Source organism: Heptranchias perlo, chromosome 8 (genome assembly GCF_035084215.1).
Source record: "Heptranchias perlo isolate sHepPer1 chromosome 8, sHepPer1.hap1, whole genome shotgun sequence".
NCBI classification, from domain to species: domain Eukaryota; kingdom Metazoa; phylum Chordata; class Chondrichthyes; order Hexanchiformes; family Hexanchidae; genus Heptranchias; species Heptranchias perlo.
Window position 1 is genome coordinate 8997684 of NC_090332.1, and position 17924 is coordinate 9015607.

The 17924-nt window shown below is 40.7% G+C and overlaps 1 protein-coding gene across 2 annotated transcripts in view; it reads left to right on the plus strand.

Moving 5' to 3' along the window:
* desi2 (desumoylating isopeptidase 2) overlaps window positions 1-17634 on the plus strand; it is a 58521-nt gene extending 40887 nt beyond the window's left edge. For both annotated transcript variants that reach the window (XM_067988619.1, XM_067988620.1), the window contains exon 5: window positions 16116-17634. In XM_067988619.1, coding sequence (XP_067844720.1) covers window positions 16116-16358 — 243 coding nt within the window. In that variant the 3' untranslated portion in view covers window positions 16359-17634. The remainder of the gene's footprint in view (window positions 1-16115) is intronic.
* Window positions 17635-17924: the final 290 nt, after the last annotated feature.

Genomic DNA, 17924 nt, shown 5'->3' on the forward strand with positions numbered 1-17924 from the left:
TATATTTTTGTTTTCTAGATGTTTATTACATCTTTGAGTATGGATTCTATTACCTTTCTTACCACCGACATTAAGCTAATTGGTCTATAGTTCCTTGGACTTGTGCTATCTCCCTTTTTAAACCACATTAGCTGTCCGCCAGTCCTCTGGCACAACTCCGTTTTCTAATGAATTTTTATATATACGTAATAGTGCCTCTGCTGTTTCTTCCCTAACTTCTTTTAGTATGCGTGGATGCAGTCCATCCGGACCTGGGGTTTTATCCTCTCTCTAAGTTTGATAAGTTTATCAATTATCTCCCCCCTTTCTAACTTAAATATCTTTAATCTTTTTTGATCTCTTCTTCTAATGTCATGCTCACCATATTAGTCTCCATGGTAAATAATGAAGCAAAGTAATTATTTAATATTTCTGCCATTTCGCTGTCATTGTCTATGAATTTATCTTGTGTATCCGTTAGTGGCCCTAGCCCATTCTGATTTTTCTTCTGTTATTTGTGTCTGTGGAATACTTTACTTTTTTTATTTCCTTGATAATTTAATTTTGTGGTTTCTTTTTGCCATCCTAATTGTTTTTTTGACTTCTTTCCTAACCTTTTCGTATTCCCTTTTGTCATCCTCTCCTTTGTTGTCTGCGTACTTAGTGTATGCCTTTTTCTTAAGTTTCAATTTTGCCCTAATTTCTTTATTCTTCCATCCCACGACAAAGCTAGGTGGGAATATAAGTTGTGAGGAGGACGCAAAGAGGCTAAAAAGGGATATAGACAGATTAAGTGATTGGGCAAGAAGATGGCAGATGGAGTATATTGTGGAGAAATTGTGAAATTATCCACTTTGGTAGGAAGAATAGAAAAGCAGAATAGTTTTTAAAAGGTGAGAGACTAATAAATGTTGGTATTCAGAGGGATTTAGGTGTACACAAATCACAGAAAGTTAACATGCAAGTACAGCAAGCAATTAGGAAAATAAATGGTATGTTAGCCTTTATTGCAAGAGGGTTGGAGGAGAGGAGTAAGAAAGTCTTGCTGCAATTATATAGGGTATTGGTGAGACCACACCTGGAGTACTGTGTACAGTTTTGGCCTCCTTACCTAAGGAAGGATATACTTGCCTTAGAGGCGGTGCAACAAAGGTTCACTAGAATAATTCCTGGGATGTAAGGAGAGATTGGGTAGAATGGGCCTATATTCTCTGGAGTTTAGAAGATGAGAGGTGATCTCATTGAAATGTATAAAATTCTGAGAGGACTTGACAGGGTAGATGCGAGAGGCTGTTTCCCCCAGCAGGAGAGTCCAGAATTAGGGGTCATAGTCTCTGGATAAGGGGTCAGCCATTTTGGACTGAGATGAGGAAAAATTTCTTCAGAGGGTTGTGAACCTTTGGAATTCTCTATCCGAGAGGGTTGTGGCTGCTCAGTCTTTCAGTATATTCAAAAGTGAGATTGATAGATTTTTGGACACTAAGGAAATCCAGGGATCTGGCGATAGGGTGGGAAAGTGGAGTTGAGGTAGAAGATCAGCCATGATCTTATTGAATGGCAGAGCAGGCTCAAGCAGCCTTATGGCCTATTTCTATTCCTATTTCTTATGTACTTATGGTGTGTCATTACTGACTAGTTTGTTCTTGCTTTTTAGTGGGATATATTTCTCTTGGACTCTCTTGACCACCATTTTAAATGTTACCCACTGCTGTTCTATTTCTTTATTTGTCAGTAAATTTTTCCAGTTTATTTTTCCTAGTTCCATTCTTATCCCTCAATCAGCTTTTTTCCAATTCATTACTTTGGCCTTTGTCTTAGTTATGTCCTTCTCAATCTTTATCTTAAACTTTATTATGTTGTGATCGCTATTACCTAGGTGTTCCCCAACGCTTATATCTCTTATTGGTTCTGATCCATTTTCTATTACTAGATCCAGCAGTGCTTCCTCTCTTGAGCTCTTTACATACTGGGTGAGAAATGAGTCCTGCGCACATTGTAAAAGCTCCATTCCCTCTACCCTTTTACCTACCTCTTCTTGCCAGTTTATTTGGGGGTGGTTAAAATATCCAATGATGATTATTCTATGCCCTTTACTCATTTCACATATTTGCTTACATATTTCTTCCTTTACTTCCTTTCCACTATTAGGTGGTCTGTAATATACCCCTATTAGCGTGATCAGTCCCTTATCTTTTATTTCAATCCATATGGATTCTGTTTCTATCCTTCCGTTAGTAATGTCCCTTTTTTCTACTGCCATTGTGTTAACCCTAATTAGTACAGCTACTCCACCCCCATTCTTCCTTCCCTATCCTTTTCTGATTTAAGTTATAACCTGCAATATTTGGTTGCCAGTCCTGGCCTTTATGTAGCCATGTTTCAGTTATTCCTACCACACCTGGTTCCTCACTTTGGATTATTGCCTCCATTTTATTTTGGACGCTGTGTATATTGCTGCACAGGCAGTTTAAATTGTTTTTAGTGGTTGTTCCTTTTACTTTTACACTTTATAACTTTTTATTTTTCTTATTTATCACTCCCACTGTGTTTATTTCAGTTATTTTATTGTTTACCAGACCTGGAGTATTTATGGTTTCTACAACGCTGGCCTGGACTTTACTCTTGTTTCATATTTATTCATATTTTTGCCTGAACCATCCCCCCCCCTCCCCCTTGTCGGTTTAAAGTCTTATTAACCACCCTATTTATCCTTTCTGCTAGGTCTTTGGTCCCAGCCTGGCTCAGGTGCCGCCTGTCCCAGAACTGGTGCCAGTGTCCCTTTTTCCCACACCAGTCCTTAAGCCACATCTGAACTATTGTCCCTATGCCAATTTGCACGTGGCTCAGGTAATAATCCCTGAGATTACTACCCTGGAGGTCCTAACTCCTGACACTCCCTTAGAAGGACTTCATCCCTATTCTTTCCTATGTCGTTGTTTCCATCGTGGGTTACAACTGGATCCTCCCCCTCCCTTTCCAGATTCTTTTCCAGCCATTTCGAGATGTCCCTTACCCTGGCACCAGGTAGACAACACCCCCTTCAGGACACTCGATCCTGACTGCAAAGAATTGTATCTATCACTCTAAATATCAAATCTCCTATAACTACCACCTTTCTGCTCTGCACCTCCTCCCCTTGGACAGCCTCCTGCTCCAGGGTGCCTTGGTCAGCATTCTGGCTGTCCTTCCCACAGTCTTTTTCCTTATCCTCACAGGTATCAAGTGCTGTGTTCCTGTTGGACAGGACTAGTGTCTGTGGGACCACCTCCTCTATCTCCCTTCTGTTCTCACTACCCCGCTGACTACCAGTCACACTTTCCCTCTCCTGTACCTGTGCTATCCTCTGAGGTGTGACTCGATTTTGAAGAAAACTGTCCAGATATTCCTCCCCGTTCCACATGTGTCGGAGTGTCTCTAACTCGCACTCCAGCTCAAAGACTCTGAGCCGAGTGTCTCAAGCCAGAGACATTTACCGCAGATATGGCAATCCAGGAGTCTTGCTGTCCACAAACTGCCATTTACTGCAATCCCAGCACGTAACCTGCACTGCCATTTCTAATTTTTATTTGTTATTTACTTAGTTAGTCTAGTTATTTAATTTTTTGTTAAAAATAAGGTTTTAATTTTTTTTATATATGTTTATCCTATATCCTTATCCTAGATCCTTACCTCAATACTTAACCTCGATACGTACCTTAATTCCCTCGGGTTCCGCTGCTCCTTTCTCTCTGCGCTGCTTCTGACGTCACTTTTTCAAATTTCTACCTGTGGTTCAGTTGGTCTCGCTGTGCTCTTGCCACTTTTAATCTCAGGCCTCCGCTGCTGCTGCGCTTTATATCCCCACCGCTCTCGCTGTACTCGCTGCTTTCAGTCTCGGGCTGCCGCGCTTCAGATCCCTGCCGCTCTCGCCGCTTTTAGATTATTTTTTTTGTAAAGATGTCCAGCCTTTACAAAAATTCTGTAAAGATGTACTTGTATAAAACAATTTCACAACCTTCACAAAGCTTTATATTAATGGTTTGCTTTGTTGCCTACCAACCACATATAGGTTGGAGAGGAACCTTTGAGCAATATATTATGACTGGTGTCTTGGTTCTGGAAAGGAAGTGCAACAGAATAAACTGTAAAGATCCTCTTTTTTGTAAAAAGTATTTTGTGTAAACCAGATGTTTCACGAGTCAAGTCAGTTTCTGATCCATAGGGTATAATGCTACTTTTTTTTTAAAAAGGTGTTTGTTTTCCTCACAAACTTTCTTCCCATCCTCCTATCCTGAAATAGTGGGCTCCTTCCGCTAACTCACCCAATGCCCATTATTCACGTGTGAGCCTCGGCCATGAGCAACATAAGAAATAGGAGCAGGAGTAGGCCATACAGCCCCTTCAGCCTGCTTCGCCATTCAGTAAGATCGTGGCTGATCTTCTACCTCAACCTCATTTTCCAGCCTTGTCTCCATTTCCCCTTGATTCCCTCGGTGTCCAAAAATCTATCGATCTCAGTCTTGAATATACTGAACGACTGAGCATCCACAGCCCTCTGGGGTGTAGAGAATTCCAAAGATTCACAGCCCTCTGAATGAAGAAATTTTTCCTCATCTCAGTCCTAAATGGCCGACCCCTTATCTTGAGACTATGACCCCTAGTTCTAGACTCTCCAGCTAGGGGAAACAGCCTCTCGGCATCTACCCTGTCAAGCCCTCTAAGAACAATCAGTTATTCAACATTGGTGGCTTCACAGATGAGCCCGGTCCTGTTCCCGCAGGTATTCCACACATGCAGCAGTGGTTACTTGATGGTGATTCGGAGCAGGAAAACCTGGCCTATTTTCCCTTTCCTATCAGAACGGTGCTGAAACTAATTGTAGTGCCTCTAATGCTATCCACCTACGGTCAGCTAACTCAACATTGATGGGTATCAAGCCTGGGACCACCTTGACCTACTCACTGCAATAACGGTTTTAGTGTTGTACTGATTGATGTACATGTATAATGCAGAGACTCAACCATACTGTGGATGATTTCCTGAAACACGTGAGCATTGATGAAAGTAAATTTCACTGCTATCTTGGTGACATTAAAAACTTCAATGAATTCTGCAAACAAATAAATGAAGTATGAGTTTGTTTGTGTCAAATAATTAGTTCAAACAGGCAGCTGTATTGTGACCTTTCCTTACTGCTGCTCAATCCACACCACCTTATCGATTATTGCTTGGTCACATTGTTTGTAAATGCTGTAGTAGCAGTTGTATTATTCGCAAAATGTGGGCAATTTGTTAGTGCTGCTCTAATTCAGAAACAACGAACTTCTACTTTTTAAAAAAAAATGCCAGGTGGCATAATGTGGAACAATGCATTGGCATTTCAACATACTATGCCAAGGGGCTGAAATTTCATGTGCAGCGAGTTCCCAATCTCTCTCGTCTTGCTAAGCGCATCTTTAGAGTGAAGGGAAATAGTGGATGAGTTTTCCAAGGTTGTGCTTGGGTACCTCCTGGTGGTTGGTTGCAGGGTGGCATTGGCTATATCCTGCACGGAGCTCACCTGCTTGGCTAAGAGAATGGTGTGCGATGTGCAAAAGCCTGAAATGCCAGAGAGGTTGGAATACAGAAAATGCTGGCGTAAATGTGCTTAATTAAAAGAAGTTGGCGCAACTGTGGTAGGTTTACCTGTGGGATGCCCCACAGGTTTCAAATGGGATTTACTGGTGAATCAAAAAATAAGACATCATTATCTAAATATTTGGGCTAATGTTATCTTCTAGCTGCATCTGCCCGGTATATTTTAGAACAAATGGCTGTTATTGCTGTATTTGGAAAGTTTGGAAAGAACATGCTTGAGGGAGAAGTTCCAGCTTCCTTGAGGATTATATGCATCTAGTCCCCTGCGATTAGGTAACTGGGATGGAATTGACTACATGGGTTGGAGGAGGCAATGTACAAAATGGTCAGTACTTAAAAGGTACAAGGGCTTTGCATTTTGCCAGATGTCTTCTATGACTGATGATGTGTAAGGCTACTGGTTTTTCAAGGAGAAAAGACAGATTTGTGCAATGTGATTGAGAAAGATTGGGAAAGATCCTGGAATGCTACATAATAAAAACTTAATTTGACTTATCCAGTCACTGTAAACCAGTGGACATCTTATAATCAGTGGATTATGAGGCACTAGAACCAGTTTTCTGTAAGAGCTCTGCGCTAGTTCATCAATCTTTGAGTGCTCGTAGAACCCAGCTCAATGGCTCCATAGGGTCATCGGGAGCTTCACCACAGACCTGACAGTAAATCAATCCTCAAAGTGCCACAAGAAAGAGTTTTTTTGTCCTAGTTCATTTATGTATCATAGAATGGTGGAAATACTTTAACAAATTATTTGTATTGTGCACTCCCTATCTCTCCAAATCAGTCTATCTGAAAATGTCTTTGGGTGTAATCAACACTCAGAAATGTTAGTCTATAGAACATTAATTTATAGAACAGAGTGACTTTTTAAAATATCCTGGTTTGTCTATTTTGCTTACTGGCTACTTTATATGAAGTAAAATGCTATGGACTATGTATCAAAAACACTCTAAAGCAATGTATTCATTTTATTTTACTAAAGTTATGTATTTGTAGCAGTTTTAAGTTTTTTTTAATATCCTGACTCTAAAACAATTTAGCAAAGTAAATTAGATTACATGGGATGTAAAACCTCCCTAGAAAGATCAAATTTCAAACCCATGCCAATACTTTACTCAATTGTTTTGCAATACTGACATCCATGTGTGTGCTGTCTCTAAATGGGATTAGCAGGAAAAATGTTCAATTATGTTTCACCACTTTATTCTTAATTGGTTAAAAAATATCTGAGCCTCATTCACAGTGTGAATTATTGATGTAAAACATTTTTGCTCAATAATCTAATTTAGAAAGAACACAAATCTAGAGGTCCACTTTCCCACCATACAAAATAATTGGGGAAAATATCACCATCGTTTACGGTTGGATCTTTATTGGGACGGTTTTACATTCCTTAGAAACTTTTGTACTTTGTTTAAACTTTTTAGTGGCAGCCCAGGGTTCAAACTAGTAAATTGTCCGAGGTTGGTAATTTTAGCCATGAATAAATCTGTACGTTTGAAAGCTTCAGGCTACCAAACTGACATTTTCCATTGTGAGACTCCTACAATATTGCATGAGCATGTGGCAAAGATCTCGTTATCTTTGGTGCCAAAAATTTGCTCAGACGAGATAGGCCCGTCCAAGAGATATTTGAAGTCATTTGATTGTCTTACTGCTGTGTTTTATTTATGCATAGGATTTGTTCCTTTTTTAAAAAATCCTATACATCCCTAGAGGAGATTTGTCACGTAAAATGATTGTACTTTATTTTTTAAAAAGCTATCATACTGTTAGGTAAACGTTGATTTATATATAACATTACTTTAGAGGCGCCAGCTGTCTATTGAAAAAAGGGATGTTTTGGCAATAGTTCAGTGTCAACACTGGTTATAAACTAGAGCATATGGACAACAGATCATGGTGTTTTACTGAGAGAAATAACTCTGTTCAGTGTATAAATATGTAGACTTTTTTTATTTGATAAAAGATAGGGACTTTGCCTGAAGAAGGAGTTGGGTGCAGGGAAGATCAGCTATTCGTCTACCCTGAATGTGACTTTAACTATTATGTTTTAGGGTTGAAACCCTTTGAAATAAAAGGAAAGAGGTAACAGACCTTTTTCCAAAACCAAAATAAATAGTCGAGGCTCATAACGCAGGACACCATCAAGGTTGAAAAGAGAAGGCAATGTAAATCAGGAGGTATTGACTGGGTAGCACAAAACCTGGGTTTAAAGGCCTGATTGTAGAAGGAAGGAAAGATTGAGGGAGATGAGTATTCCATTTTGGAATTTCACAATAGATATTCTTAGTATCATTGTCACAAGCCACTCCCCTATGCTGACCTCTCAGACTCTGCAAAGCAGACAGTGTCTTTACCCACGCTTGAGTTTATCCATATCTTGTTTTTAAAAAAAAAATTACAGCATGAGCCAAAAGGGAGGGGGAAGGATAGGAAATAAGAGAGAGCTTGTTTGGGTGATATCTCTCTCATTCTGTTGCAATCGTTTGAAGGCATTGAGCAATATCCCATTGTACATGGAGATTGGAAAGACAGGAATTTAAATTCTTTTCATTCAAAGACAAGAAAAACATGCAGCCTCTTTGGCAGTCTCTGTCCCTTCTGCTTTAGCTCACGGTGCCGTTCTTGTTACAAGATACGGATGAACTTATACCATTAAGAAAATCATGCTTTCAGTACTCGTATGACCTTTCCTTTGCTGCACTACATGAGGCCTCAAGATCTTCTTTGATGGTGCAGTCATTATAGGGCAGTCAGGCTTTCAAATATGCCTCTACCCAGATGACAAGTTAATCAGGGCATCCACAAAACATTTGAAACATATTCCTGGTTATTTTGAGTTATAAACAGCTTTTCTTAAGTCTCGAAGTATTGTGGCATATTTTCAATATTTCATCAATTTGCCAAGATACCAAACTTTAAAAATTAACCATGAAGCTATGTTATAAACCAATTTTTAAAAATCCATCTTTTCTAAGCCAGAGTGCAGATAAGTAGCCATATGCCACACATGTGGTTGGCTAAAAAATTTAATTTCACTCAAAACTTTTCTTTTTTGCCAGTTTCCTCACATACTGAACCTTAAAAATACTGTAAACAACTGATGAGGTTGCATTGAACTCTGATATTTGATTTGAATTTTTTTTTAAAAAGATAATGGAATTGATTTATTACTTGGACATACAAAACTAGTGGCATATTTTCCCACAGGGTGTATTTTTTTAAAAGTTATTCTCAGGATGTGGGCGTCGTTGGTGAGGCCAGCATTTATTACCAATCCCTAGTTGCCCTTGAGAAGGTGGTGGTGAGCTGCCGCCTTGAACCACTGCAGTCCATGTGGTGAATGCAGTCCCACGATGCTGTTAGGTAGTGAGTTCCAGAATTTTGACCCAGCGACAGTGAAGGAACGGCAATATATGTCCCAAGTCGGGATGATGTGTGCCTTGGAAGTGATGGTGTTCCCATGCACCTGCTGCCCTTGACCACCTAGCTGTGGAGAGATGCTGCTCAAAGTTAAACAGTGAGCCCTGGCCAAAGAATGGCATTTATTTTTTAGTAGATAGGGTAGTGAGCGGTCAGAAGAAAACGTTTCGTGGCAGATTCGTTTAAAAGATTTTGATGGCCAAAACAAATACATTTTGTTAGAAGGAATTAGTTTAGAAATGTTTCCAAGCTGAATTTAACTGAAACTTTGTTAGGTTTGTCTTTGCAGGATTAATTTTTTTGTAATGTATTACAGTAGGATTCAACATCACTCACCACTCTTAAGCGGATCTAGTTTTCTATGATCCAGCGCATGCCTTTACTTGCCCAATATTTAGGTAATCATCCAGGGGTCGAGCAGAGAACCACATTCCCTTCTCGCATGTGAGCCTCCAACATACGGTTGATCCTTGAGTCATGCTTACTCATTTTTTAAGTGGTGATGCGCCCCTGTTATCCCTGCCACTGTTGGCTTTAGACTTACAGCTCTCTGGCTGCAATTCAGCCAAGATATAGACTCAAACCTCTTGGAAGATATCCCAGAAAAAAAGGAATTAAAAACTGTAAAACACAAAGCTGGAAATCTGAAATAAAAACAGAAAATGCAAGAAAGTCAGCCGATCAGGCAGCATCAGGTATGGTTAACGTTTCAGGTCTTATTACCCTTCATCAGAACTGGTTCTGATTGTGCGTCAAGACCTCGAACATTAACCCTATCTTCCTCTCCACAGACACAGCCTGACCTGCTGACTGTTTCCAGAATTTTCTGTTTTGAATTTTAAAAACTACTATTTTTAACTGCACTCGATGGTCGTCCATTCACAGGTTTCCAAAGGATGTTTGCGCGCACAAATACAGCAGTCACTGTTCAAACATTTCTCAGTTGGTCTGTACACGATTGGCATGTCAAGCTGACCAAATTGTGTGGAATGACACCTAAACGAGAGGTATCAAAATGCTTCTTGGGAATAATGCAGCTTAAGTAGCCATTTTGCATCCCAAATTATAATGTATATTTTGCAGTTCAAAAAATACACTATGTACCTGAATTTGTACGGTGACCAGAAAATAAATGATCTATCATACACAAAAAATACTCACTTTTGTCACACAGTATATAGTTGAGTTTGAGTTGATCATCTCTTCTTGGTGGTCTCTCAGATTTAGCATCACAAAATGAGAATGTTATCTGTAACTGTACAGTTATATACTTGTGCCCATGCCAAACTTCCACTTTGGTGCCTTGTAATTATTAACAGCATCAGAGTTTTAAACTGGAAGTTACCACATTGTATTATACTAGCAATTTAGACACAGCTGGATTTGCAAAAAGCATTTCAAAGTCTTGTATAACAAAATAAATCCCTTGCAGTCTTTTATAGAATCTTGAGGAGTGAAGTTAGGCATGTCTCCAGTTGAAGAGCCAGCCAAACAACACATTCTTTTAGATCTAGAAAAATAACTGGCAATATAATTACGGATTGTTAGTACTGAGTAACTTACCCTGTTTTTATGTAGCTGTGCATGACACAGGCATACAACTCTCCCAGATTGCTTTGTCATTAACTTGAGCCCTATTGCTACATTTTCTCTTTATTTCTCACTTTGTTTCCACGTAAGTGTCATCTTGCCGTAGTTGGTAGCACTCTTGTCTTAGTTGCAAGTTGTGGGTTCAAGCCCCACTCTAGGTCTTGAGTGCAAAATCTAGACTGACATTTCAACAACAACTTGCATTTGTATAGCATCTCTAACAAAACACCCCAAAGCACTTCGCAGAGGCGAAAATGATCAGAACTGAGAAATGGAAGGAGAAGGATTCGAGCTGTGACTGAAAGAAAGATCAAGGAGATAGGCTTTGAAGGAGGCAAGAGAGGTAACCAGTCGAGGGCCTTAACGAGAATTTTCCAGAGTATGGGGCCAAAACAGCTAAAGGCTTTGAAGCTGAATGTGGAGCTGAGAGAAGATGGATGCAAAGGAGTCTGGAATTGGTGCAGTACTGAGGGAATGCTATATTGGTTTTCAGATGAGTCCTTAAAAGAAGGCCCCATCTGCCTGTTCAGGTGGCATGGCACTATTCAAAGAAGAGCTGAATTCTCCCAATATCCTGGCCAAAATTCCATGAGAAGCAGATTAAATGGTCATTCATCTTGTTGGCTATTTATGGGACCTTCTGTGCATTTCCCTCCAGAACAGTGATTGCACTTCAAAAGTAATCATTAGCTATGAGCCACTTGGGAAATCCTGAAGACCTGGAAGATGCTATATAAATGCAAGTTATTTTCTTTTCTCTTCTATCCGATCCATGATTTTTGATGGTTGAATGTTATGGGGTATGCACCTAGTGACAACTTTGCTGAGGTATTTCTCGACAGCTTTGCTTAATGAACTGAGAAATGGCCAAGTCACACCTGCCTTTGGAATCATTGTGTTGGTAATAAAACTATAATTAGTCTTCAGTTTGATACAGGATTAAAAATTATTCAGTGATGTGGCATATGTTAATGTCACTCTGTGCATTAATGTGGTTTGTGCCAGCAGTTGCCCATACAGAGTTCTTGAACTTGGTTATTAAGAGAGAGTCATCAAAAGTCGGGCATTTTCTTCCATAGGAAGGCAGCCACTTTAGACCACACTTGCCGTTCCAGGTAAGTGGTTGAAAAATGGCTTTAGCAGAAGCCAGAAAGAAAACGCCTGCTTTTTGGTTAGGGAATGGTGTGTTCAAAAAGAGAAACCCAGCACCTTATTGAAATAATTCTTACACATCCCAGTAAGACTGTGTGCCTCTTATTCAAATCCATCACAGATTTATTTTATATGTTGAATAAAACAAAAGTGAAGCTTGAAATGTAAAAATAATTAATGTTTTGATATTTCATCTGGAAACTATCCTAGATACTAGCTTGCTGATCCAATTTTTTCCCTGCACATACACTATTGGGTATGTGCTGATGCACGCTGCAGCAAGCAAGATAATTACTGGGCATGTGGCAGTTCTTGGCCTGAATCCATTTCCCCCAGCATGAGTGCCACCCTGTAGTCACTGTTTGAACACACACATTTCCTGAAGTAAAGGATGTGAAGTTGGATCAGATGGATGCAAATTGGATTTTGTTGGTGCTAATAGTAAAGATTTATGAGGAACGTGTTCTTATATCACAAGGATAAGATGGGCTTGGACCCATGACCATCTGACTCTATCACTGCATCAAGCTGGCACTTGATGAAAGGGAGATGGAGGGGTTTGTATCTGTGCCCTATTGTCCTCCTACCTCAGAATATCTGAAAGTACTGTTCTGAGATTACTTTATTCTGTTGAAGCCTAACTGAGATGCATCATTTTGAAGCTAAAGAGGCTTGGCTCATCCCTCTAATACCTCGTAGCTTTCTTCTGTACTACCTCCAGGGCCTGGATGACCCTGTTATGTTGCAGCTGACAGAACTGCATGCAGTACTCCAGGTACTACTTGACCCCAGAGCACTTGTTAGTTTCTGGAGATGTGAACTCACTGACGTAACCCCTAGGATCTTGTGTGCTATGTTTCAACACTTCCCAAATACAATCCCATTGGAGTGCCTCCTACCTTTTTCTTCCAATATATGTAATACCTTGTATGTGTATTATTGAATTTTATTTGCCTCTAATCAGCCCAGCGGCATACTTTGTCAAGCTCTCTTCATAAAATCTTGTTGGCTTCCTCTGACCCCACAGTTTATTGCCTGTTCCTAGTTGCCCTAAGGAGGTGGTGGTGGGCCACTTTCTTGAGCCACCAGGTGATTTTTGATACAACTGAGTGGCTTGCTAGGCCACTTCACAGGGTGGTTAAGAGTCAACCACAATGGTGGGAACTGGAGTCACATTCGCGCCAGATAAGTGCCAGGCAATGACCATCTCCAACAAGAGAAAGTCTAACCACCTCCCCTTGACATTCAACGGCATTACCATCGCCGAATCCCCCACCATCAACATCCTGGGGGTCACCATTGACCAGAAACTGAACTGGACCAGCCATATAAATACTGTGGCTACGAGAGCAGGTCAGAGGCTGGGTGTTCTGCGGCGAGTGACTCACCTCCTGACTCCCCAAAGCCTTTCCACCATCTACAAGGCACAAGTCAGGAGTGTGATGGAATACTCTCCACTTGCCTGGATGAGTGCAGCTCCAACAACACTCAAGAAGCTCGACACCATCCAAGATAAAGCAGCCCGCTTGATTGGCACCCCATCCATCACCCTAAACATTCACTCCCTTCACCACCGGCGCACTGTGGCTGCAGTGTGTACCATCCACAGGATGCACTGCAGCAACTCGCCAAGGCTTCTTCGACAGCACCTCCCAAACCCGCGACCTCTACCACCTAGAAGGACAAGAGCAGCAGGCACATGGGAACAACACCACCTGCACGTTCCCCTCCAAGTCACACACCATCCCGACTTGGAAATATATCGCCGTTCCTTCATCGTCGCTGGGTCAAAATCCTGGAACTCCCTTCCTAACAGCACTGTGGGAGAACCGTCACCACACGGACTGCAGCGGTTCAAGAAGGCGGCTCACCACCACCTTCTCGAGGGCAATTAGGGATGGGCAATAAATGCTGGCCTCGCCAGCGACGCCCACATCCCGTGAACGAATAAAAAAAAAGGTAAGGACAGCAGGTTTCTTTCCCTAAAGGATATTAGTGAACCAGTTGGGATTTTACAACAATCCGACAGCTTCATGGTCACTTTTACTGATAGCAGCTTTTTATTTCCAGATTTTTAAAACTGATTTCAAATTCTCAAGCTGCCATGGTTGGATTTGACCTTGCATTCTCTAGATTATTAATCCAAGCCTCTGGATTACTAGCCCAGTAACAAAGCCACTATGCTACCATACCCCTCCATGTTCATCTATTCAATAAATTTGCTTGATAGTTAGTCTGAAATGATGTCTGATGATGTGCATTTTGAAGATGTAAAATATCCTGCAGAGATCCAGCAGCCAAAGAAAACTTTAAAGAAAGATTTTCTTTTCAGTACGCTGAGCAAATCGCCAATACTGACTTAATGTAGAGCCAATCAATGCTGTGAGGAGCTAAGAACACACTTGAGAGAGTTAAATACAAAATCCCAAGTATCTAGGATAAAGGGGAGGGCAGAAAAGATGTTACAGTATCTTCGATTTATTATTGCATGTTTATTTAATATGATTTATATTTATATCTAACTTTTTATTCTGCAGTTTATTTTTTTATGTATATTGAAAAATTTGCTTTGAATGAAGCTTGTAATCATCAAAGGAAATATCTCTGTGATTACACTTTCTGTCTGTAACTTCATCTCCTCCAAGGCTTTTCTTGAGCCTTTTTTGTTTTTCTCAGGTGATTAAGGAGCAGAGTGGGAAGTACTGACTTCACAATACCAGAGGTTGCCGAATTGAGGCTAGTGGCTGATGCATTGAACAGATCGTTAGGTGTGCAATGCAAGGCTATAATTCAATTGAGGGGTTAAGACGGCATAAAACTGTAAAAACTAAGGCATTAACATGTTTCCAGCTATCTACTATGTTTGTTTGTTCAATGTGATCAGAATACCAGCTTGCTGTTTTCTTTCATACTGCATGGAATTCCCCTCTATTGTGATGCTTATCTGACGCGATGGGAAGTTTGACCGACTTCTGTGGTTACTACATCCTGAGAAGAAAAGAAGAAAGAACATGCATTGATATAGCACTTTTCATGACCTCAAGACGTCCCAAAGTGCCTCACAGCCAATGAAGTGCTTTTGAAGTGTAGTCGCTGTTGTAATGTAGCAAACGCGGCAGCCAGTTTGCCCACAGCAAGATCTCACAGAGCAAATAAGATAAATGACCAGATCATCTGTATTTGATGGTGTTGGTTGAGGGATAGCTATTAGCCAGGCTACTCAGAGAAATTTCCCCTGCTCTTCTTTGAACAGTACCATGGGTTCTTTTATGTCCACCCGAGAGCGCAGATGGGGCCTCGGTTTAATGTTTTATCTGAAAGATGGCGCCTCCAACAGTGCAGAACTTCCTCAGTACTGCACTGAAGTGTCAGCCTAGATTATGCGCTGAAGTCTCTGGAGTGGGGTTTTAACCCAAAACCTTCTGACGCAGAGCCAAGAGTGCACTACACTGGGCTGAGGTGGACACAAGCCCCTGATTATGCAACTCATCTGTAATTTTTATCACGTGTCTTGACAACCAGAGTAATGTAAACAAATAGGCATATAGTGTCTGTACAAAAGAAATAAGGCACATGGAGCATAATTGATGCGGGGAGGGGGGGGCGGGGCGGGGGGGAAGTACATAGAGTGAACTGGGTTTTAATTAAATGTCGAAGAAGCTTTGATGGCTCTGTTAGCCCACTGTGAATCGAGCCCCACAAATTCGGAATAGTCCGGGTTTGATCCTGAGTCTGTGCTGAGGTAGCTGATCTCACCCACAGTTGCAGCAGAAACCCTACCATGGCTTCCGTGCTCCTGTCCTAGGTAGAGGAAAAATGGTGCTGGCTTCCTACTCCTGATCGCTCTCCGACAATCCCTGCAGGACGTGCATGTGGGTGAGGACAGGGTCAGGCCTGGCTGTAATTCCCTCCACAATGAACTGCCTCCTGACGCTCGCAATCCAGAATTATTGAATGCTACAGCATACAAACATTCCTTTTTAGCCCACAAGGTCTGTACCAGTGTTTTTCTCCACATGAGCCAGAAAGTCTATTCCCACCTTGCTGCTCACCCCCTTTACCCTTTTAATATTCCTCTTTTTAGGTTGCACAGCAAGAATGGTTACTTGAGCAAGGTTCTGGACGGCAGCCAGTGTCCTTCACAAGTTAGGTGGAGGAGGAAATTTGAGGGAAGAATAATATTTGTGTCTTGATATGCACACCTAACCTTAGAAGACTTGGATCCTTCAGCTGTTTGCAAAGCAGCATTTTGATTTATCCCTGGAATAATGCAACATTTTATTACATTAAAAAAGGGCAGCACACTTGTAAACTATTTAAAAATGACTTTCTATTTTTTTTTTTAAAAACAGATTCTCTGTGGAAAGGAGATACCTCGCTGGGTCAACCGACTGGCTCACTTCAGCTCCTGCATTCCCTTTCTCCAGAGTTGCTTGCCGAAAGAATGGCTGACACCTGCCGCACTCCAGACCAGTGTAAGCCAGGAGCTGCAGGATGAGCTGGTGGAGGCGGAAGATGCAGCAGCTTCGACCTCTGCCTCAGCGTCGACCACCAGGTCCACTTTGCCCAGACCGGGCCACCACACCAAATTGTGATCCTGCGGAGTGACCCAAGACTGACTTTGTAGATGTACAACTGACTTTTTTTTAAAAAGTAACTATCTCAATCATTAGAAACTGCTCTGCAGGGTGCTGAACATTCAAGATCCTTGTTTTTCATTTAGATTTTTTTTTCAATATTTTACCCGGCGTTTGTTCCATGCTCAGGATTATGTTTTCTAGTTGATATTCCTTGTTCTTTTTTGTGATAGAAATCAACCACCTTTTTCTGATGGCTTGAAGGGGTCACTTTAAAGAACTTGTTTTAAAAGGTATATATACAGTATTTTGGATAATTGTTTACAAAATCCCATGTTGTAACTGGGATCAACACTAACGACCTGTTGTAATGATGGTACTGGTAATTTTATATTTTTCAAGCACTCTAGCTGTTGTAGACTGGTACAGTAATGAAGCCACGCGTTCACTGGTGATTATTCCATGGCAAATCTTTAATAACTCACCCTTCACATCATTGTCTCCCCACACCAGCACCCCTCCCACCCCCACCAAAAACTAGAGAATAAACACACGATTGACAGACTTTTATGTTGATTATAAGACGTTCAAAAATAATCTTTTGAGTTATGTTTTTCAGAGAATATATTAGTGCAACAAAATAAATCTTTTGTGTGCTTCTAAAACTGTACCGGTCTGCAACTTCTACTGAAGTTAAAATGCTATTACTGTACGCAGAGAGAGTACAAAACATCATAGTGAGCAATAAGCCTTTCACCAGCATTCTAAATGAACAGGGAGTTTGAGTTTTGTTATAGTGAAATAATTAGTGTCTCTGTTCTTGGGGCAGAGAATAAAAGATCTCTTCAGCTGCATAGACCAATAAGTGAAACAACCCATACTAATTGGCCTACTGTTTAGGGTGCCTCATTCTGCTAGTATTGTACGTAGTCTGTTTAAAACTTTACAGTGTCAAGAGTTGCACCTCAAGGAATTTTGAACCTTGTAGGAACTCTTGTCTAATCTTTTCTAACTAAATGACATTGTAGGAGGGATTAGCACTTTAAAATGTACACTTAAGACTACTGTGAATCATGAAATGTGAGATAAAAATGTTAAATGTCTTTTTTATTAAGAAATCCCTTTGGCAATGCAGGGAGACTATTATGGAAGTTTTATTTTTCAGAAGTGATTTACAGTATTCTGAGGAAATGGTGTTTTGATCATGTTAAGTGTGCACTGTTCCAGCCAGCTGGGGATGAATTATGTAACTGTCCCAGGCTGTTGCAAACCCTCATTCCTTGCCTTTTCTTTTTTTTTTAAAACCCACTGTTCATTTCAGCAACTCTTTAGCAGGCTGTCCTCGCAATTGACACTCTGCGCTGTTGTGTGCCTTAGAGAGTTTGTAAATGGGGTATTACAGACTATCCTAAACTTATAAAAGGTGACTTAAAGGGACATTGTGTTTCTATGCTTGGCAATCATGTGTACACAAATCCTCCTTGGGTACCACGCCAAACAGATCTTTCTAGTCAGCCCATAGAGTTCATTTGCAAAAACAGTTTAATATTTATTAAAACTGCTTGATGTTAGAATGCACTTGAT